This window comes from Lepidochelys kempii, chromosome 1 (genome assembly GCF_965140265.1).
Source record: "Lepidochelys kempii isolate rLepKem1 chromosome 1, rLepKem1.hap2, whole genome shotgun sequence".
Classification (NCBI taxonomy): Eukaryota; Metazoa; Chordata; order Testudines; family Cheloniidae; genus Lepidochelys; species Lepidochelys kempii.
In genome coordinates, this window is record NC_133256.1 from 276,175,464 (window position 1) to 276,200,200 (window position 24,737).

Below are 24,737 nucleotides of genomic sequence, written 5' to 3' on the forward strand. Positions count from 1 at the left end.
AAGAAATGGGAAGAAAATGGTAGCTGCAAAATTGGGAGGAAGTATTAGTGACTAAGAAAAGAGGGAATCCATTTTAACACTTCAAAACGTCGGGGGAACAGTTAGCTGCACACTACTAGTGCAATGGGACATCCAAATAGAGACTGTAATTCCCTTCTCTGCGGTGACTATCTTTGGGTACATCATGAGCTCAACGGTTTTCAGATCTGAAAGTGAATTTGAGGAGGCAACATGAGCATGTTGGAAAAAGTCTAGCAAAATTATGGTATGGCCAGTCCTGTACTAAGAATCTGAGAAGGACTATGTAAGGCCTTTCCTTTGAAAGATGAAGCCAATAAAATCATCATGAAAAAGCTATCATTAAAAGATGGAAGTGTGCAGGCTGAGTACAAGACAAGTAATTGGGTGTTCTGGGTTACATTCGCAGTTCTGCTACTGACATGCTGTATGACTCAGCAAGATGCTTCACCACTGAGGAATGCCTCAGTTTCCCTTGTAAAATGAAGATGTTTTAATATATCACATTATTGCATGGCCCAACTGCTGTCTGTAAATGCTTTAGGATCCTAGATGAAAGGCGGTATGCAAACAAAGATATTTTAATATTAAAATAAGGACATTCACCACCTAAATCAACTGTAATAAAGTAACTTAGGGCTTTGACTTCACGGAACAGCACTGTGATACTATTTGAAACAGCACTACATTAGCTCGCACCAGGGAACTTTTAATGCACCCCAGCAGGGTTTATACAGACCAATTAATGCACAAGTTAGTACAATACAGACCAACTAATGTAGAACACGCTAATGCATTATAAAGATCACACTCCCGTACAGTGCATTATCCCACTTTGTAGACAAATCCTTAATCTTAACGCATGTGTCTTTCAGATGGATACATTATTCTTTATTTCCTGTTATAAACTTGTATATGTCTACTGTGAGCTATAATACAGCTGCTATGTTCCTCCTCAGAGGTGGCTGCATTTTGTTAATGGGCAAGAAGTTACAAAGATATATAGGTTATGTTTTACAGTATATTTAGTTCCTGAGTTGGAAGATACTATTGAAATACAAAGTATTTATTAATAGCATCATAATCAATTTCCAGACAGAGAATGCCACAAGGCAGCTTATTCCTCTACCTCACTTCTTTTGAGAGCTCTAGTATTTACTCTCAGAAATGACTGATTAACTCACCGTTAGAGCCAGAAGTTTTCCGTATGTGAGATGTGCTGGGATGTGGTCAGTCTTGGATCGCAAAGACTCCATATACCAGTGTTCTGCTTCAGGCAGCTTGCTCAGTCTCATGTAGGCTTCTCCTATGAAGTAAAATGATGACCAGTCAGAGGACATAGGATTTTAATAGATTTATCATTTGAAAATAAAATAAAAAAATAAAAAAAATTCTGCATTTTGACTGTCAACCTGTTTATGAACAAAGACCTCTCAGACAATACATTGCTTTGAATGCCGGCAAGTTAGAAAACAGACTAACTTTATGGACACCTTAGTGATGAAGGCATGGAGTAATAGTCTTATGAAGGATGAAGGAGCACGAGCAAGATGAAAGTCCAGTTGGAAAGGAATTGAAATTGGGAGTATCAATCAAAATTCCCAAAGTAACCAAATTAACATCATATCTGCTATGCAAAAGCTATTTCTTTTCAATCAATTCACATTACACAACATGGAGTATCAGTGAAAATATAGGATGTATTTTTGTTTAACCATAAATCATAGAGCAGGTCCTCAAAGAATCCATTTTATAAGCACTTGGAGGAGAGAAAGGTGATCAGGAACAGTCAACATGGATTGATTCACCAAGGGCATGTCATGTATGACCAACCTGATTGCTTTCTATGATGAGATAATGGGCTCTGTGGATATGGGGAAAGTGGTGGATGTGATATATCTTGACTTTAGCAAAGCTTTTGATATGGTCTCCCTCAAGTATTCTTTGCCAGCAAGTTAAAAAAGTGTGGATTGGATGAATGGACTACAGGTGGATAGAAAGCTGGCTAGATTGTTGGCCTCAACGGGAAGTGATCAATGGCTTGATGTCTAGTTGGCAGCCGGTATGAAGTGGAGTGCCTCAGGGATCAGTCCTCCGGCTGGTTTTGTTCAACAACTTTATTAATGATCTGGATGATGGGATTAATTGCACCCTCAGCAAGTTTGCAGATGACACTAAACTGGGGGGAGAGGTAGATAGGGTCCAGAGCGACCTAGACAAATTGGAGGATTGGGCCAAAAGAAATCTGAGGTTCAACAAGGACAAGTGCAGAGTCCTGCACTTAGGAAGGAAAAATCCCATGCACTCCTACAGGCTGGGGACCGACTGGCCAAGCAGCAATTCTGCAGAAAAGGACCTGGGGATTACAGTGGACGAGAAGGTGGATATGAGTCAGCAGTGTGCCCTTGTTGCCAAGAAGGCCAATAGCATATTGGGCTGTATTAGTAGGAGCATTGCCAGCAGATCAAGGGAAGTAATTATTCCCCTCTATTCGGCACTGGTGGGGACACACCTGGAGTATTGTGTCCAGTTTTGATCCCCCCCATTAGGGAAGGGATGTGGACAAATTGGACAGAGTCCAGCAGAGGGCAACGAAAATGATTAGGGGGCCAGGGCACATGATTTACGAAGAGAGGCTGAGGGAACTGGGGTTATTTAGTCTGCAGAAGAGAAGAGTGAGGCGGGATTTGATAGCCTTCAACTACCTAAAGGGGGGTCCAAAGGGGATGGAGCTAGGCTGTTCTCAGTGGTGGGAGATGACAGAACAATGAGCAATGGTCTCAAGTTGCAGTGGGGGAGGTCTAGGTTGGATATTAGGAAACACTATTTCACTAGGAGGGTGGTGAAGCATTGGAATGGGTTACCGAGGGAGGTGGTGGAATCTCTATCCTTAGAGGTTTTTAAGGCCCAGCTTGACAAAGCCTTGGCTGGGATGATTTAATTGGTGTTGGTCCTGCTTTGAGCAGGGGATTGGACTAGATGACCTCCTGAGGTTTCTTCCAACCCTAATATTCTATGATAACATATCAAGATCATAGATGCGGGTGTAAAAAAAAAACGAGGTAGGTTAAGAGAAGTCCCCAAAGAAGGTTAGAATAATGAGGGAGGACACAGAAAAAACAAGACATGGTGCAGTTGGTAAAGTCTGGTGCCCTGCAATCTCTGTATAACATCACTAGTGCTTTAATCTAATTTCTACTTTGTAAGGATTATGGAAGCCAATACGTGAGAAATCATCAAAATCTGACAAACTTCTCCAAGTAAAATCCTTTGCTCTGAAAGACTCAGACAGCAAATGTACAAGGATAATGGGAGAACGATGGCAATGACAGAAATGCACTTTGGGGCACTTATCTTGACATTTTTGAAAATGCATTTAATGTAGTGTAGAAGAAACAATTTGAAGAGAAAAATCAAACAAAATCTTGCAAAGCTAATCAGAAATAAGCAGGATCGAACAATTAAAAATGAAGTATGGCAGTTCTCAGAATAATAATACACTGCATTTTCATAGCACATTCTGAATGTGCTACAGACACTTTCAGTGAAATCCTGGTCCCACTGAAGTCCATGGCAAAAAGACTAATGACTTCAATTGGGTCAGGATTGCAACTATTAACTAACGGACTTTTTTTTTCCTGTACGTGTAAACTGTGATTTATCTAAAGCCACACGCTAATTCAGCAGAATAAATGGGGTTAGACCTCAGTTCCAAGCCCATGCTCAGTCCATTAACCTATGTTAACTCTCAAATGAATGGCATCCAATTATAATCTATTACATGCAAAACAGAATGATTACAGTTGCAAAGTTAAGCAATCACAAGTTTAAAAATGCCACAATTAAGGTTGCCTCATGAACCTGAATTTGCACCTCCTTGTGCATATGCATTATGCTACAGTCTTTAATGACATAATCACATACTATCTTTTCTACTCCAAACTGTCCCTGTCCGAGACTTGTCTTTTCCCCATCCAAGTCCCATTCTTCTCACCTAGTCAGTCCCAGTCTCCATTCCTCAGTTTTCTTATCCCTGTCCCAGTCTCCTTGCTTAGCACAGCCTCGTCTTACTCCTCTAGACTCCCCTGTCCTTGTGGCCCTTTCCCTCAACTCCCAGTCTCTTTGCCCAGCTTTTCCCAGTTCCCTGCCCTTCCTCCCATTCCTTGTCTCTTTCCCCACCGCATCCTACACTCCAGTTGCTCCCACTCCCTGCCCACATTCCCTATCCTCACTAGCTTCCAAACCTTATCTCCATCCTTGGGCTTCTCTTCTAGTTATAGTGTTTCCCCCCACCTCAGCTCCTTGTCCCCATCTCTTAGCTCAGGCAACCCCACTGCTTCCCCCTGCACCACAGTTCCTCTTCTGATATATCTTTCCTCCTCCCTGACTACTTTCGTGCCACTTCACTAGCTCTAAGTCACAGTTTAATTGCCCAGCCAGTCCCAGGCTCCCCCGTCCCCTCTCCCCGCCTTCTCATTTTATCTCAGTTTCCTCCCCAACTACTGGCTCCAAGTCCCCACTGGTCATTTCCCTCCTCAGCGCCGAGTCCCAATCTCCTTGCTCAGCCAGTCCCACTCTCCCTCCCCACCTCAACTCCTAGTCTAGTTTCCCTCTCCCCAGACTTCTTATCCAAATCTACTCTGCCTCTCATCTGCAAGTCTGGTTCTTGTTCTCTCTGCATTCAAATTGGCTGGCTTCCTCCACAGTGCCTGGGCCCAGTAGGGTATTATTGACAGCAGAGGAGAGATCTGCTCCCTATACTCAGTTCAGGCGCCCTGACTTATAGACCCATCATGGCCTGCAGCGGCTCAAAGCTACGATTTCAGGAAAAGTCCTGCTTGGTCCCAGGCTGTAGTATGTCCAATGTGGATTGAACCTTCAGGGAATTTAGTTGCTAAAATCTAAGAAGTCTCTATTGAGCATGTGTAAACTGTGATTTTTTTTTCCCAAAGAATTATAACTTAATCCTATTTGGGCAGGTTTGCACAGGGATGGAAAAAGGCACATCCCTGGCATGAAGGCCACGCCGCTGACCCCCCCACAGTTTTCAAGTCACTGCTTCAAAGCATAAGGTGCTACAGCTACTCAAAGAAAAGACCACCAAAAATTAGCATGAGCACAACAACATATTTGCTCTTGCCTCGTTCTCAGAAATGGCTAAACTCTTATCTTAAAATTCCCCACGCCTCCCCAAAAAAGATCTGAGGCAGGCACCTGGCATGAAAAATTTCAACCTGAATGGTGATAGGCAAAATTATAAGCAACTGAAAATAGGGTCTTACAATTGGAAGTGACAGACAACCTCAATGAATGGTGTTGCCAGACCCATCTATAATAGTCTCATAGATCCCACAATGCACTATGCACTGTTCAAACTTATGAAGAGACACAATCTTATCAAATATTTCTCAGGATGCATGCTAATATAAGGACCTGGAGAGATAAACAGGTGCGCTTGAAAGGCTGCCAGGCCGATTAAATTCTGGAAGGTTTTAGAAATCAAGTACTTCACAGCAAAAACTATTAAATGACCTTCTCCTGGAGGGTATTGTTGACTGTGCACGCAGAAATTCAACTGTAAATTTACTGACCTAAATGTCAAACTGTCCACACAGAAAGCTCCCCTGAAGACTTTAAAATTGTTCTCCTTTGCTGGCCATATTCAAGCATTTCTACTGAAAGCTTGATTTCTGCCTGAAAAGCCCAGGTTCTAACCATCTGTAATATAGCAGCTTTTGATCATATGACTACAGCTGAAGGTCTATCAGGGTTTCCTCTATAAATCATCATTTTGGGGGGGGGGGGGAGGATTCAGAGTCCTGCTATTAAAAAATCACTTCAGGTTAAGGATGTGAAGGGGTTTGTCCCAGATTGGGGGTGGGGGTGGGAATATTGCAAAATTCCAGTTCAATCAATCTGGTCATTTTCTTGGTTAAAGTGAAGTAAATCAAATAAAAGCTTCTATGGTTTGAGATGTTTTTCAACCATTCTGTTGAATGAGCTATATAGAGATTGGATTTTGTCATTTAGGATGAGATTTTATATATATCTGCACAGGCACAAAAATTTCAAAATACAATTTGTGATATTTGACAGTTACTACTGTATATTTGCAGAAACTTTTGTAATGTGAATGATCTAACTTTCAGTAAATCCTTATTAGAGCACCCAGTGACATGAGATATGAAAGTAGCTGCAGAATACAAACTGGCTGCTCCATTTACCTTCACACTATCAGCATTTAACACATTCATTTGTAAAGTTCTCATACTGAAAACAGAAATGGTGCTATATAACAAATTCAGTTTGATAATGTATCTCGTCAAACCTATGCAGTTTAATGAATGTATATCCCACTTTGACATACTATATCACAATGGCACAGAAGGAAATCTGTCATATGTCACAATGCTTCAAAGGTACCTCAGACACCATAAGGAAAACAAGTCAATTTACAGGAAACTAGGCCCCAATTCAGCAAAAGCACTTAACCCTGTGCTTAAATGCTTCAGCTGAATAGGAGCCATAATGAGATACCAAAAGGAAAGCGTTTGATGGTTCACAACAAGTACATGATCATCAAATACTTCGCAGGGTTAAACGAGTTCTCAGCAGTAACATTAATTTACAGATTCCTATCTTCAGTATTCTGTGGACTTTAAACCTGAAACTGGTGGAAGCCACATCCAACAGGACATCTAAAACAAAATACACCTCACCAATATAAAGTTCAGTTGGTGTGGGGGAGGAGGTATAGGGGGACCCCACAATACTGGAATAATTTGTTCAACAAATTTAAAATTTGGGGAGGAATTATTCACCTAATATTCTCTTTAGATTACCCAGCTTTAAAGGCAATCCTGCACTGGGAAGGGGATGGGCTAGATGATCTCATTATTACACTGCAGCTGTAATTTACTTAGTATATTTATACATGATGCTATATTTAAAGTGTTTTGTAGATTGTTTCACCACAAACCCCTTTAATTTAATACTTTAGTACAAAGGGAAGCATAATGGATATAATGTATCCTTTAACTAGACCTACGCCAGCAAAAGCCTTGAAACTCAAAGTTAGTTTATTCTGTATTTACTACACACAACAGAGAAGAATCAATTGCAACACTTCCGTTATCTTCGCAAAAGCAGTTTGAGGTGTTTTCTTTTTATAAACACCAGAGCCCACGGGAATCTTACAATATAGGCAGACATTTCAAAACTTCTTAGAAACAGGAAAACAACACTTAAATCATCACAGTGGAAAAGGTGTGAAATAATTCAAGACAAAAACAATGATCATATAAAAAAACCCCAAGAAAATAAGAAGAGTGATTTAGTTATGAAAAAAAAAAATTAAAAGATCAGGTGGCTACAATGAGTTATCTTCTCTAGGAGTCAAATTTACCACTTTACCCTTCAAGGGTGTAGGTTGTGATATGGTTTAGCACCCAAGAGGGGAAGAAAGGAGTTATGAATTTCCAACATGTCTCACATACTGAAAAAGAACAAAAAGGGGCCTATTTAGTGTGAACAGGGAGACAAGCAGCGTTATGCAGTTCTAGTTTAGGATCACTACCTGTCTTTACTTCTGGTTTGTTCATAAACAAGAGGGATTTGCATATCTCAAGATTATTTCTACTTCAGGCAGATATTAGAAAATTTCAAACATACCACATATAATGTTGTTATATTTTCAGCACTAAGAAAGCCTGAAATCTGAATAACCCAAGCAAAGGCCATTTCCCTGAGGGGAACACGTTAGATGTATTGATAAGCACAGAATCATAGAATATCAGGGTTGGAAGGGACCTCAGGAGGTCATCTAGTCCAATCCCCTCCTCAAAGCAGGACCAATCCCCAACTAAGTCATCCCAGCCAGGGCTTTGTCAAGCCTGACCTTAAAAGCATCTAAGGAAGGAGATTCCACCACCTCCCTAGGTAATGCATTCCAGTGTTTCACCACCCTCCTAGTGAAAAAGTTTTTCCTAATACCTAAACTAAACCTCCCCCACTGCAACTTGAGACCATTACTCCTTGTTCTGTCATCAGCTACCATTGAGAACAGTCTAGATCCATCCTCTTTGGAACCCCCTTTCAGGTAGTTGAAAGCAGCTATCAAATTCCCCCTCATTCTTCTCTTCCGCAGACTAAACAATCCCAGTTCCCTCAGCCTCTCCTCATAAGTCATGTGTCCCAGTCCCCTAATAATTTTTGTTGCCCTTCGCTGGACGTTTTCCAATTTTTCCACATCCTTCTTGTAGTGTGGGGCCCAAAACTGGACACAGTACTCCAGGTGAGGCCTCACCAATGTCGAATAGAGGGGAACGATCACGTCCCTCGATCTGCTGGCAATGCCTCTACTACTACATAGCAGACTACTATGGGGCCGCGAATGTACCAGCATTATGCCTCTACAGCAGGAGTTCCCAAAATTGGTTTGTGCCTTGTTCAGGGTAAGCCCCTGGCATGCCGCGAGACAGTTTGTTTACCTGAGCATCCACAGGTACGGCCGCTCGCAGCCGTTTCTGGCCAATTGGAGGTGCCTGCGCCACTTTCCGCAGCTCCCATTGGCCAGGAACAGCGAACTGCAGCCACTGGGAGCTGTGAGCGGCCGTACCTGTGCACACTCAGGTAAACAAAGCATTTTGCGGCTTGCCAGGGGCTTACCTGAAGATCACTGTATCACTGAAGATACAAAAAGACAAATACAGATACATATTACCTATAGTCAGGAGAGATGCATTGCAATCTGCTTCTTAGTATTACCAGATTGTATTTTTAAAGTGTTTGTAATCTGCCAAAAAAAAATCATTCATGGCAAAACCTTGGTGTATAAAATCTCAGAGTATAGAGTTTCAAAGCATCAAGTTGGCCACTGCACTGAGAAAAATGGAATTCAGTGAGATAAAATGAGATATTTTATAAAATTATATTGCACTTGGTTAATAAGCATATTTATTACATGTTTTGCATCGACTGTACTGTACCGTTACACCTTCACAGAACGTATTGCAGTGGCTTTTTCTGAGCTACTAGGGTATGCATGCAAATAATAAAGCTGAAAGCACAGTTATAGCTATGCGTAACAGTTATGTTTAATCTATAATGCAGCATGCACGCTATTGTTAGTAAGCATATTCTGCACATAGAGCTTCTCTGGAGCCATTGGTGCATGTGATCTTAATGTATATGAAGTATAATGCACACAGAACAAGCATATTTTATTTCTTTCTTTCATAGAACAATTTCTTTGAAGATTTCTCAGAGCACACAGTATTTTATAAGCTTTTTTGCTGGAGAGGAGTCAATTCCCCATTTATATGGATTTGGTTCTTATAGGCCACTTGTAGCCAATCAAAATGGAGACTCAGATTTTTGGTTTAATTAGAATGAAAATCAACTTTAAAAAGAAATCTTAGAACTGGATGGAGAGGGATGAAAATAAAAAGCAAATGAATTTCAATAGAGAACTGAACAGTCTTTAAAGAAGTATAGTCTGAAAACCTCCAATGAAAGAAGAAGTCATTGACAAACAATGCAGCTGAGATAGATATTTGATTTTTAGTTTCCGACAGATGTATCACCCACAGTGACTACGGAGAGAACAAATGGAACGACTCAGCATTTGTAAATGAAAAGATAATTTGTCTCTCAGTCCTTTCATTTTATGTAGGTGTATAGTAAAAAATGTTAGCCATTGTTGAAGAGGTAAACATTGACATTATGTCAACAGTGTATATCTTTTCAACGTGCAGTTGATAAAAGGACTTACCATTTGGCCCATGCCTAATTGGTATACCAGTAGCCCAGTTTAGATATCTGATTATATTTCTGTCTGAAAATGTAACGGTTATGCTCATTTTTAATCCAGACTCCTAATATGTTAAAATATTGAACTCATAGGCTCCTGGCCTTTCCAGAATACTGTGTATGTAAAAAAAATTAAAGTGTTTTACAGGAGAATAGAGATTGATTGTCCAAAGGAGAAGAAAAATGTGAACAAAAACCCTTGGAACTTGGGAAAAAAATTGGTCTCAAATGTAGTAGCCACAATCCCCTTAGCTATTCACTTCTGTAGTCTTTGTACTCAGTCTGAATAATTAGAATCCTAAAACAAAACAGCCAGTTTCAATCCTCCAAAAGTTTCACATTCAGCTTTGCATGAGCGGATATAAACTACAGTAACCTACTTGGGGGTGAGGTAGGAGAATAGGGGAGGAGAGGAGCACCATCTTTTCTTCCCACTGTAGCCAACTCCATTATTAGCACCTCTGTAATGTACAATCAAGCACTTGCATGAGGAGAAAAAAGGCCTCATGTTCAGCTTAAATACATTTAAAGAAAATACATGTTTTGTAATGTATATTCCAGTAAACAATTTCCAGTAAAACTTCCTTAGAAGCGTGCCCAATGTTTTGACAACTGAATCTGAGATAAGTCCAGGGCATCATGTTTTAATGGGTTATGGTGTGGGACACATATTGCACATCTCAATCATGTTTGGCTCTTAAAAAATAAGTCTAGCACAGCATGAACTGTAAGACTATACAAACAGAAGTGTTCCTTGGAGCCCTAAACAATATTTAAAAGCAATTCAATAAGAAAAGCATTTACTGGTTGTAAGGGGCAAAAGGGGAAGGAGTCTTAACAATATTAACAGGCTTGTACAAATGGCCACATCCACCCAAAAGACTAATCAAATAAAGCGATAGTTATGTTATAACCATCAACACAGAAACTCCTCTGTCTGTGCTAAATCTTCATATTCGTGATGTGAACCTCTATTTCTATGCCAGATGTAAAATCTGGCTCCCCCACCTGTACTATACATGGCTTCCACTGGTGTAAGACAGCTTGGTTTCCGTCCATGTGTAATGTAGCAGAACAACAAGGAGAAATCATTTAACTTCCAAGAGACTGAAAGAAGAAAGCTTGCCATGGATAGTAACTTTTCACCATGCACGTGTGCTCAGCATCTGCACATGAGCCACATCTTTAGAGGTAAATTGGGAAGGCCGAGAACGAGACTGAGTGGTAACTTCATTTATGAACAGCCTTCCAATGGGAGCAGTGGGGCAAAAAACATAACTCACTTCAAGACTGAGCTTGATACGTTTATGGAAGGGGTGGTATAATGAGACTACCTACAATGACATGTAGCTGATCTGCAACTGCCAGTAACAAATATCCCCCAACGGCCGGTGATGGGACACTGGATGGGGAGGGCTTTGAGTTACGACAGAATTATTTCCCCGGTGTCTGGCTATTGGGTCTTGCCAAAATGCTCAAGGTCCAACTGACTGCCATATTTAGGGTCAGGAAGGAATTTTTCCCTGGATCAGACTGGCAGAGATCCTGGGGGCTTTCCCCTTACTCTGCAGCATGGGGCATGGGTCACTTACAAGTTTAAATTAGTGTTAAATGGTAGATTCTTTGTAACTTGGAAGTCTTGAAATAATGATTTGAGGACTTCAGTAACTCAGCCAGAGGTTATGGATCTATGACAGGAGTGGATGGGTGAGGTTCTGTGGCCTGTGATGAGCAGGAGGTCAGACTAGATGATCATGATGGTCCCGTCCAGCCTTAAAGTCTATAAATCAATGAAAAAGTCACAAGTTCCACCAATGTCCCTCTTTTTCTGTTCCCCACTTTTCCTCATAATCTGCATTGTGTACACATACTATTCAGTACACCTAGTATTAGATGCAATTTACAAAAGAAGCTCTCTCATCAAAAATGGTTATCAAGCTTAACAGAAATGCTCTTGAAAAATAGTCAGAGATGGATGACATGCATTTGCCATTCAATAAGTTGAACAACATTATCCATATATTTCCCTTTATCTCTCAATATTAACATAAAGCTCCAGCAGTTCATTTCACTCTCTTTCACACCACTAAACTGGCAGAAGCATGAATTACTGTAGCAGGTGGGCCTGTGTGGTTTTAAAAGCAGTGTAATACAATCAACTGTATAATATCATATTTCCAGGAAAGCAAAAGACTTCTAGACCCAAGCCTGATCCTTAAGCAATCCTAATATTGGCATTGAAATGTTCAAGATCCCATGAGGACCATTATATCTTTTGACCCCAGGTTTTAATTGAAACTTTAAACAAAATATATTACCTATTTAATGCAGCTAAGATGGACTCTGGCCTTTGTAGTGCATGTTGTAATGCCAAGCAAATTAATCTCTGTAACCTTAGTACATTATTTTAAATTTATATCAAAGATGAATGCCATAGAAAAAATTTATACCAAGCCAACCCCACACAGAATATTGAATAATTATTTTAATTCCAGTTTAAAGGCTTAAATTTTGTATTTGTTTTGTGTTTTTCTTTTTAAGAAAAGAAAAATAAATAATTTTTTTTCTTGGTACACAGCCAACAAAACACATGGTTTCCTTAGCTTGGTTGCTGCACACCTGGCAAAATAAATCACAGTGATAGAATACCAAAATCTACACTGCGGCTTTTCATACACATGAACTTTGAACATCCGACGTAGGTCTCCTGGCCCTGCCTTTCATACCATGAGCAAAACACAAAGCCAAATGGATAACTTGATCCTCTGGGTCAAAGATTCCCTTTTAATTTAAGAGGCAAACTAGTTCCTAATTTTTAAAAAGCAAAAAGTCAAAGTGGCACAATGAAGGAATGAGTCATTGGCTTGCTAGAGTAAAAAAGCCAATGGGAACAAGCACAAGAAAAGTACAGAAACACAAAACATGGAAAACAGGTGGTGCAAAGGTTTAACACTGTGGGTGAGATAATGCACTTGGAGAGCTGGAGTTCAAATCCTAATACAGTAAAAACTATGAGCCTCCTGTTTATACTCCTTTGAGTATATAATGTACATTGTATGGGCGGAATCTCTAGGAAAGCCCCATTAAATCCCTGGAATGATAGCTGGAAATGGCTATCAAATCAGATGAAACATTTTCTCAAATCATACACTTGCATTTAATGCTGTGTACTCAAGACAGCAAGTGGTTGAGGCTTAAATTTAATCACAAAGCCAACTGGAGGTGATTGGCCTCACATCCTCTATATTCTTGGATTATATGTTCAGCTATGGAGATTCTTGGTCACACACACTAGATCTGAGATAGGGAAGGGCTTCTCCTGCATATACTGAGAGCATTCCAGGATTCTCCCCTTTTCCTCTGCAGCACTGAGCAGATATCCACCATAAACTGGGTGGGCATAGCTCAGATTGTCAAATTCCTGCAGTTACAAGCAGGTGGGCTCTGGCAGACCTCGATCCTAACAGTTGCCCATTTTGTACCTAATGCAAAAGTTTATTCATAGGCAAAGCCTTGCAAGAAGCAGGCAGGCAAGCTTACCTAAAATAATACATCCAAACAATAGCTATACAGCTAACATGTTGATTAATTTAACTTTATATACAAAAACAGACACACATCCCAGTGCCCAATTCATAAATACGATCTGCAAGGTACATTCAATGGTGGGCTGCATGTATTTAGTCTGTTGGCTCTAGCATTGCAATCTATCCAGAAATGCTAAATTTAGGGAAAGTTATATTTGCTATCTAGCCCTGTAACAGCCTAGCACTGTTTGCAACCTTGTTAGCAGGCACTGATCCTTCTGGAAAAGTGTTCAGTGAGCTCTGTTGACTCTGAGGCAGGTGACTTTTTATTAAGAGAGATGGTCTGACCGTTTAAAGGAGAGAGGCTCTAGAACATGAGTAAAGCAATGGATGAAACAATCCTAGGAGTAGCCAAGCCTAACAGCGGGACTGAGCTGGTCTGTATGTCATCTTTTTGTTTTGTTTGCTCATTAATCCAAATCCCAGGAAAAGAAGGAGTTTGGACGTGTGGCATGAGGACTGTGCTTATAAAACGAGTTGGGAAAGGCAACACTAGCTCTTACATATAGACAGGGGGTAGGTAAAGTACTAAGTCAAGAATCTATTTTTACCCAAATCTTGGGATTATTTTCTATTTTAAAACAGCAGTACTTATGCGAAACAATGATTTCATAGGATCACTTCATTCAAAGAAAAAGGAGGAAAGGGTAACTCACCCATTTTATATTACAGAATCTGTTTTACCAGAAATATTTTTTACTATAATTTTGCAACTTTTGCTACTGGAAATCATATTTTGTTCAAGATTTTGAAATTATACTTTTGCACACAAAAGGGGAGTCAAACTTGTCCAGCTCTATCTAGACACTACAATTGCCAAAGGTCTTGATAGGGCAATAATAATAAGCAGCTGTCTAATTCACAAAACAAAACTATGGCTGTTGCTGGTCAGCTTGATAGGATAATCAGTGCATGCTGACAGATGAAACTGATGAATTGGTAACACAACCTAGACCATTTATCAACAAAAAATGAGTCAAAAAGCAAGACTTTTAGCCATTGATTTGATCTGATGAGATTCAGTATTCCAGAAAAGTAACAACAGTGAATAAATACGCATTGCCAAAGTGAGTGTGGTTTAGAGAAAATCAAAAACAAGTAATGCTATCACCATGGCAATACAAATATTTAATTTTGAATTTACACCTTTAACCGTTTTAAGACATAGGCTTTGAAAAAGCACCAGATCAAACTGCAGTTTTAGAATAATTGTTTCATCATCCAGTACTTAAAGTATCTTGTTAAAGGGAGATAAACTACACACACAAAACAAGTAACTTGGGGAGTGAGGATCAGAATCTTGATTCATAGAATCATAGAATATCAGGGTTGGAAGGGACCTCAGGAGGTCATCTAGTCCAACCCCCTGCTCAAAGCAGGACCAATCCCCAATTAAATCATTCAATGCGTGTGTTAAAGTCCCTTTAGCGTAAGTGCGAGTCATGTTCGTTGCACAGTATACATTGAAGGGTATACTGCTTGCTATCCTGTCCAAATTAAAACTTATCTGATTCCACTGGATCATAATCCTCTCTAGGGTACCTTCAATGATTCTCCACTAGAGCTGTGCAAATAGCTGATTTTTTTTGGTTTGCTGGTCATACCAAAAACAAAAGTAGAGTTGACCCAAAATGAAAATTTTAAACATTTTTTGGAAATCAAAAAGTAAAAAATAAAAATAAAAAAAATTAAGAAAAATAAAATTCAATGGTTGTTTCAGGTCAAAATGTTTCATTTTCAAGCTTTAATCATTTTTTAAATAAAACTGAAGTAAATTCAAAACAAAGTTGCTTCATATAGAAAAAATAAACATTTTGAAAAGGTCAAAACAAATGTTTATATTGTTTTGGATTCAGTTAGTTAGTTTTTCTTTTACCAAAACAATTTGACAAATTTGCTGAATGTTTTGTTCAACATGAATCTGCATTTTCTGGTGAAATAAGTATCGGTGAAAACTAACCCCCTCTCGATTCAGCGCATCCACACACATTCACAAGGGATATAGTTCAAACTTACTCCCTTTCCTGGGCTTTTCATTTATTGTTATTTTAAAGAATAACAATCCCAGCCCCTGCTGACCTCTCTCTTGAGCTTAGTTGTTCCTAGAGCTTTTTCTCTGACAATTACCCTAGTTCTCTGTACTTCAGAAACACACTCAAACTCTTTGGTATCTTAGATTGGATCTCACAGGACCCCGAACCCCACCATAATTCAGACATTAAGGTGAGTCAACAGAAACAGATGCATTTCTGTGCAGGGTCCTACTTAAACAGTTTTGTATCTCTATGCAAGATCTTAGGACCTGCCACCTGGTTATATCAGGTTTTAAGTCAAGTGATTTATCTAACTCAAATTTCTATCTCTTTACATTTATATTTTGGAAAATGAGAAAAAAATAATTTCACTTTTTAAGAAAAGAAACCAAAACTGACAATGCAATGCACTGAGGCTGCCTTCAACATTTTGAAAGGGCAGGAATCAGCTGGATCCAGAGGGACTATTGGATTCTCTTATTGTAGACCTCACCTTACTCAATCTCTTCTCCACTCTTTGTTTGCCACCCTTGATATAAAGCATCCAAATTGGATTGTGAGCCCATGAGCATGCTATTTAATAATACAATCTAAATATTCCTCATGTAATAATGTTAGTGATTCAGTACTTAATCCATCTTGTGTTGAGATAAATGAAAAGACTCCCACTGGCTGCAATGGTAACTGAATGGGGGAAGGGAGGTGGCTTAGTGAATGAAAAATTCCACTAGTCACACTAAATAGTACACATAAAGCTTCTTAGATATTAGGTAGGAGATTCTACAGGTGGGCACCACTGCAATCAATACGATGTGTATTTAAGTGCTGTAGGAACACTCAGAAAGAAACCAAGAATATACTTGTGTAACCATCTACTGGGGTTTGTCAAGAAAATCTACTGCTGTTACTTGAACTCTGAAGTTGGAACCTACTTATGGTTAAGATCTATTGGAGGAAATTAATTTGGTTTTATTAATTAACTGAATCACTTGAGCTCCAGTTGTATGACTAAGTACTCTAGTTTCACTCTGCCTCCTTGAATATCACTGTGATATTATAATTGCTCTTACCCATCATGTTGTATAAGCTTTGTGGTGCAAACTGCCTTGGCATTTTCTGTATTGCTTCCTTGTAAACCATAAGGGCATCCTGAAACAGGAAAGAAAAACATTACTAAAGCACCATTTTCAATAGCACTTTTTCACATGTGAATTAGGTACTAGCTACCCTCCCAGAATGAAAAAAAGAAATAAATATCTTCATTACTAATACACTAGGAAGATCATATTTATAAAAGGATCAACAAGGGACGTGAAGTTCCTTAACACCAGTCTGAATGATTTCCATTTGTGCGTGTCTTGTTACAGATTCAAAATTCTGTGGACCGACAGACTGCTCAGATTGATATCAGATTGTTACAATAAGCACCCTAATAATAAAGTATCATTGCCTAGTATCACTTAACAATAGAATCCAGATCCTATTATTGAATCTTTCCTCCATGGGAAAGAACATGGATGAGGAAAAAAAGGAGGAGCACTCAGGAGTCTGGAAATGCCAAAATTAAGGTTCCTGTGTTCTCTTGTGCATATGCATGATGTTATATACTTGAATTGCATGATCGCATACGAATGTTTCATTCAGCAGGCACACTGGAGATGCATGCTGTTCAGTGTAAGTACTAAGAGTCCTTTGGAAAACATACTTGCATGACCATGTAAAGTCTATTTTAGAAGGTAAGTACCCCGGGAAGAGACCTGTCATTTATTTATCCTTTGAAAACCATGCCCATCCATAGATTTTTATAAACAACATAGTACTCTAAGTACAGTCACAGCACAGCCATATAGTATGTTGCTGCTCTCTTATCTTTAAAGATTGGTTAAAATGCAGACATAAAAATCTAACACATTAATCACTGCCATTTGATAGAGCTGAAAAAGGAAGCTGGATGTAGGGGAGTCTGAACAGCATGTGTGTACTTAATCATAAGCAGCAAAGTTTATATGTTGCAGTCAGAAAAAGTTACATGGATCACAGCCTCATGCAACTACCACTCTGAAGTAAGTTTGGCTGGACAGGAACAGCATAACAAAACCAAAACACCCCGACCCATCCAACCAAGCTCTCAGTATATCTCCAGCAGGCAAAATACTTATCAGAGGTCTTTTCATCTGTATATATGATGGCTGCTATCTTTGCTGACTCACCAGTGGCTGAACCACTGGGGACCTCCAGAGCTCAAAGCAGATTGAGCTAAAGAGCCATGGACTCCCTATTTGGGGCTGTAACAGATTCTCATCTTTTGCTATTCAGGCACAGAGGCCACCTTTAATACACACTCCCCAGTGGCTTCAGATATACTTCAGCCATTTATGACAACAATCTCATGAAACAGACCAAACTGCAGAAAGCAAAAAGTCCCAGATTTGATCGGTTCTCATTCTGGTTCTAACACTATTTTGCTATGCATCACTGCATAAGTCATTTAACATTTCTGCAGCTCTGCCTCCCTCTCTGTAAATTGTTGAAGAATAATACTTTCCCACACCGACCTCACCGGGGATTTGTACAGCTTAATCAATTAATATTTGTGAAGCACTTTGACATTGTTGATGAAAGGTGCTACTGTATATAAATGATGGGTATTATTTATTATAAGGACTTTTTTGTGGGGTTGGGAGGGGTAGTGTTGATGTTTGCATGGGATGGGAAAATTGGGTCCTCACCTCATAATGTCCTTGTTCATGAAAGAGTTTTCCTAAGTTATAAAGGCAACTGGTAACAGAGCTCTTGTGAGCATGAGGATCTTTCAAATTTTCATCAGGGATCTCTGAACACTTCAGGAACGTCCTCCTGGCTTCCTCAGTCTTTCCTTGATTCATCAGGATAATACCAGTATTTAAATAGGCAGCTGTTAGGAGAATAAACAAATATTACATGTTTTAGCGGGGTTCCACTATGTCATCATACCTGTTATCGTTTTAAACCAAAAGATATTCATGTTCACAGATTATAAAATCAGAAGGACCACTGTGATCACATAGTATGACCTCCTGCACAACACAGGCCATAGAACTTCCCCTGAAGGTTGGCTGTTGTTTTCTTAGAAACATAATATATTAGGCAGACTTTTTTTTTTTAATGTAAAAGAAAACATGAGCCACCTTGCCTCCAATACATAAATAAATTAATACATTAAATCAAGGGGATACGAAACAGACTCAACAACCTGCAATTAGAGTCTACTGGTATGGTATTGGAATTAGTCACCGGCAATAAACAACAAATCTTACTAGTGGAAGATTGTCCCAATAAGGAATTCCAAAAACTTTGTATTATTGACTCACCACTCATTAAAGTCAGAGACTGGCTATCAGAAAACAAACATCAATGTCATATATTTTAGTCACAGTGTCCATGGCTCACCAGCCCATTCTTTTGAATGGTATGGGATCGTGCCATTGTTTTCAGTTCTGTAGCCCATTGTCTATCAGAGAGCAGATGTTGAACAACAGAGTGATTGTTTTGCAGCTCACTGAAGAGTAAAATAAATTTCTCCCTCTCATTTTAATATTGAGAACAAATTTCCTTAAATACAACTGTCCATATATGCATGACTTCTCACAGTTAATGTGGTTCGTGGAATATTACTTTATAATATATCTAGGCTTGGAACAATTAGATTTTTGTTGATTAAAAAAGGCTATTTACTTTCTACATGGTGATACGTGTGATGTTGAAAATTTCTTTTAATGGTTATAAAGCTTTAACATTTTGAATGTCAACATCTACTGTCATTAAATAATTGCTGTCTTAGCCCCCCATTATTTCCCACAACTGTGAAAATTTAAAATAGATAAAAATTGAAGAAATGCTGAAAAATAAAACACTGATATTATCCATTGAAATTATATATAAAAAAAATTCTGCCAAGCCTAAATACAGCGCATGTTATCCTTCTCATTCTAGCTTTATAATAGTTCAAGGATGAGGGAAGAAAAGAAATGTAAAAAAACCTACTGAATTACTTACAAGCTAATGTGGGTCTGCTACCAATTGCCAGTTTATAGTAGTGTAGTGCTTCTGAAAACCTGCTGTTTTCCTGCAGCAGTAATCCTCTGTATCAGGAAAAAAAAAAAAGAAGGAGATAGAAATTTACTGTAAAGGACTACCTTAAAACCAGAGCAGTGTTCTATCACCCCAGAGGAAATGAAAATATTAAAATCAAAATTAAGGTAACAAAAGGAAAATATACCGATTTGTATTTCAGAGAAGCAATAAATAAATAAAATGCTTACTCGCAAATACTAACATTATTATTATGGTTGAAAAAATAGGATTAATTCATAGGTGTCAGGTGCATTCATATACCTTTGCCTACACGGTTACTAAAATGCAGCAGTGTCAGCTTCCTAGGAAAATGGTGATTCATTTATACATTCAAGAGCATGAGAGATTTTTTAGGGATAAATTTTTTTAATGCAGATAGAGGTTGGTGAGCTATTTGCACTAAATCTTTCATTTTTTTCTTTTCATGACTGGAAAGGACCTGACTGTTATGAATGTGTTTGTTATTCAAAATTTGTCATCAACCAATTTATAAAAATATATTTCAGCCTATAGGTTGTCTGAGCTATTTGGTTAGAATATTCATGATTGTGTGTGACTGGTCACCTAGCTCACATGCTGCTGTTTCTACCCTGCGGTTGGATGACAACCTTTAGTAACAGGAGAAAGTATATTAAAGAGACTGACGTGTGAATCCTTCAGGACTAACTTCCATGGGAACACATACATGCGTATTAACTAAACTTTTGCTTTCAAAAAACATTCTTTTGAATTAAATACACAGACAGACAGACACACACACACACACTATATCTGTGAATGTTTGTGGAAAATTAAGAAAAAGTGCCATGTATATTGTTGACATGAATTCATAGCTTTATATTTAAATGAATGTTCCCCCAAAGCTTTTCAGTATCCCTGCAGATCTGAAAGGATGTTTTAAATGAATGGATGCATATGTTTAAAACTAAGATTTTTTAAAAAATATCTTATGATTAATTACTGATATTAGCGTAGCACAAAAAGGATTGTGACCTTGTTGTGCTAAGACATGTCCCCTGCTCGTACAACCATTTAACCATTATTCAACCACTAATGGAGTGGTCGTTACAGTTTAGGCTGCAAAACAGTTTGTCCATTTTAAAACACTTCTCCTGTTTCCCTTCATTTTTACATTCTCATAACTTTTCAAAATGAACACATTAGGATGAGTCATGTTTGATCTCTATACAAAGAGGATTTCCCCCACTTACGACAGTTTGAGCAAAATCCAGTCAGCCACTTTTGAGTTAAGCCAGCAGATGAGTGGGGGAAATACCTTTTTCCTATTTTTCATTTATTTTATTTTCAAGATATGACTAGAATTGAATAGAGGCCTGCAGAAAAAGTAGCTGACGTCTGTAATTTGAAACTTGGCATGACATCTTGGACACAACCCTCATTAACAGAGCGAGTCAAAATTTTCTACAATTAGATTTATGATGAAATTTTGAAATTGGATTTTGACAATTAAAATACTGGGTATTTATTTCTCATTATTAGTGGTTTTTCCAATGTGCTTTGTAACTGGATCTAAATTTTTTTTACATTGATTAAAAGTGTTATCAAATGACACATTATAATAATAAAAAAAAATTTAAATCAATCTTTTCAAAATGTTGTTTCATTTTTTGACCAGCTCTTCTTATTAGGGCCAACTATTTTTTCTTGGTTTTGATTGCCTGACAATGGGGTACTGACTATGCATTACAGGAAGTTTCTTTAAATATATGTGTGCGCAAGCAAACAGATAAATGCACAGCTAACTTATAATATACACCTTATTTGAGTGACTTATAAATGAACATCCAAAAATGCTACATTTAATATGATAGTGGAGATTTAATTCACAAGAAAACAAAAAAAGCTTAGAAAATTCAAATTAATATTTTTTTGAAATTTGCTGTATTATACAAATACATTTTAGTTAATGGTACTGCACATGTGATTAAAAGTTTAAGTACTCGCTTAAGTGCTTTGCCGATTCAGGACTATAAACAGTTCTCAGATGCTATTTACCTAGGGACAATAAGGGCATAAACAGAAAGAACTTGCACTTCCCTGCCATCTGTGAGCACAGAAACTTATTCTTGGTAATACTGAATATCTGATAAATTACACACAAACAGGCATAAACACAATCTCCTCTTTCTGGCTCCAGTTGTATTAAGAGATTAACAGTTCTCATGAAAATATGTCTCTTTTCAAAAGGAATTATGATTAATTTTTAAAGAACTTTTGCCGTTTGCTCTTTCAGGAGTAAAGAAAGGCACCAGGGCTTTATTTTAAACAAAAAACAGACAAACAAAGCAACAACAAAATCCTTTTCACTGCAGCCAGAAGACACACGCACACTCATTACAGAAAAAACACCCCGACAGAAAGAGCATAAGAGTCCTCTGCATATATGCATTCCTTATGAAATGAAAGTTAAGAGAGAAAATATTAAATTCTAAATCCTAGACAAGGGGGAATAATTTTCACTGAGAAAGATTACTAAACTTGAGGAGAGCAAATACAGTCTCTTCTTTACGGAGAGATATACTCTGTGTTTGCCTTTTATCTTTACTGTCTCTTCATCAGTACCAGCCAGCCTCACTTTTGCCCTAATGTTTTCAGGATAATCTAGTATTAAGTGGCTCAAATCGCTCACAGTATCAAGGCTGCTTATTTGTAGTTCCCACATACTGTAGTTTGAGTCAATGACAGAGCAACTTTCATGTCTAGTGTTTGTTTAAAGAAACACAGTGGTTGCATATAAAAAGATATTACAAAAGTTACTTCTGTTCCATCGGGGGGGGGGAAACAATGAATATGACTTGAATTCTAAAAGATTCTTGATTTCTAAATATTTATTTTTAAATACAAGGTCACTTTTTAAGTTTAGCAGCATGCCCACTGACTTCCAGGTAGATTCAGCAATGATAATATAACACATAGATAATAAATCTTCTAGAATTTTAGTTTTGTTCCCTGTTAAGCTTTGGTTATATAGCACTTGTCCTTAAAGACTTCTTATTATTATGAGATTTTTAGTTCAATGAAATAATCACAAATATATAAAACCAACACCAAGCACAAGCGTTACATGATCTCTTATGAATTCTTAAGTCATCATGCCTTTTGCATTTGTTTTTCCTATATTTTTAAATCCTTGGATTTATAAACCTCTGTGCTTGAGGAAGCTCTGTTATGAATTCTTATTATTTTTGCATAGTGAGAAAATTACGGATTAATTGTTCAGTTTGAATATAATGAATTACTTTGGTATGATGTTTGTACTATTTGGATTAAAAACACACTTATTTGTCACTACTACTGAAGTAATTCCCTGTTTTTACTGCATGCTTTAGTACTAGCACTTCGGATTAATTATTTTATGCTACATGGTTTCAGTTTTTTCCCCTTTCTCATTCAGTACACAAACACCTTTTTGCAGCTGTTGCACTAGCTATTTAAAGTTCATATAGATACAACAAGCTGTGTGGGTGTGAGATTGAATATTGACTTCCAATAAATAGACTTTTATTTCTGTTTTAGTATGAGTCTCAGTAAAATGAAAAAATGGATGTATATGACCTAGAGAACCTTGATCAGCCATTAAACTACCTCTTTTCCTATGTGAAATTGGCTCTGATTGACCTCTGACACCTTATTACTTTCCCTGTGGCTTCTGAGAGCATGAGACTGAGTAGATTTATGTGCATCTAGTTCTAGATTCAATTTAAACAAAATCAAGAAAGGATTTCAAGAAAAATTCCCAAAATAAATTTTTTAGTTGAATAAAATTAAGTCACACTTTTTTGGGACTGTTTTTGAAAGATAACCAGCCTGGATCACTGCCAAAAATGAGGATAAAAATATTTAATTAAATAGATAAACAGTTAAGAAAATAATGCTTTCATGAAATTGGAAACAGTAATTTAAACACTTGACTTGCAGGATGGCACAATTATCATTGTCTTCCTGAAATGGCACTGGTATTAGTAGAGCTTAAGAGGTAGGCTTATTTCTGTCTTCAGTACAAAAATCAGCTCTTACCTCATCCATGAACAAAATAAACAGGCATATACACAGACATTACAAATGATCACTCTCATCCAACCTCTGTATTATTACATACAAAAAGCCATGTGAAAAGAACATGCAGGTTGCAAAGTCAACCACTCCAAAGCTAGGAAATGCCAAGTTACTTACCCATTCAGAAACTGGAGTTTGAGATGTGTTGTCCATATACACATTCCACTATTGGTGTGCATGTGCCCTCGCACTCAAGTCTGTAGACTTTTTGGCCAGCTGTAGCCATACAGCTAGCTTGCACCCTGATGCTCTTTGTGTTGTCTGGCAAGGGCATTTAAGGGCAGGGTGCGCCTAGTGCCATCAGTTTCCTCTCAACTACAAAATATAAAGTGAGAGGACACCGAGGTCAAGGAGATGGAGAGGGGGTTGTGAAATGTACATACGGACAACATACCTCAAAGGTAAGTAACTATTCATTCTCCCTCAAGTGGCTATCTATATACATATTCCACTATGGGATGTCTATGAAAGAAGGGACTAGAGAACAGCATTAACAAAACCAGCATCTAAGCTGGAGGCTTCTGTAAGAGCTTGGTAAATGTATGAACAGAGCACCAGGTCACTGCCTTTACATGTGTCTAGGATTGAGACATTGTTCAGGGAAGCTAATGAGGCTCTCTAGGCTCTAGTGAAATGAGCTTTCAACCCTGCAGGTGGGTCTCTTCTTGCTATGTCATAACAAGATTTCACACATTCTGAAATCCATTTTGAGAAGATTCTTGAATTTGTGAAGACACGACCTTGCCTTTCAGTCCATCAACTACACTACAAAGCGCCTTGGACAAGATCAGAATGGTTTTTCTTCTTTGCAGATAAAATACTGGAGGCTTTCTGACATTCAAAGGGTGGAGGGCCGCTTCTGTCTTACATGTATGAGGAAAGAACACAGATAGGTGGATTTGCTGATTTAGATGGAATTCCATGACCACCTTGAGTAAGTACTTTGGATGAGTCCTGAGGAAGACAGGGAAGACAATCATGTGTGTTGGCAGGGAGAGGGTTCTGCCATGAAGATTTTTGTGGAGTGATGTAAAAGGGGTCATGACGCAATAGGTTTGAATAGAAGCCCCATAAGCATGGGAAGTACTAGATTAAAGCC

The 24,737-nt window shown here is 38.3% G+C and overlaps 1 protein-coding gene across 5 annotated transcripts in view; it reads right to left on the minus strand.

Annotated features, from left to right (window-relative positions):
- Positions 1–24,737, minus strand: part of TMTC2 (transmembrane O-mannosyltransferase targeting cadherins 2) — a 379,331-nt gene that overhangs the window by 88,244 nt on the left and 266,350 nt on the right. For all 5 annotated transcript variants that reach the window (XR_012156727.1, XM_073327618.1, XM_073327617.1 and 2 more), the window contains exons 5-8: positions 19,484–19,569; positions 18,178–18,362; positions 16,519–16,597; positions 1,203–1,324 (exon numbers count right to left, since the gene is read on the minus strand). Coding sequence is in view for 4 of the 5 variants with exons in the window: in XM_073327618.1 (XP_073183719.1) it covers positions 1,203–1,324; positions 16,519–16,597; positions 18,178–18,362; positions 19,484–19,569 (472 nt within the window). In the remaining variant the exon portion in view is untranslated. The remainder of the gene's footprint in view (positions 1–1,202; positions 1,325–16,518; positions 16,598–18,177; positions 18,363–19,483; positions 19,570–24,737) is intronic.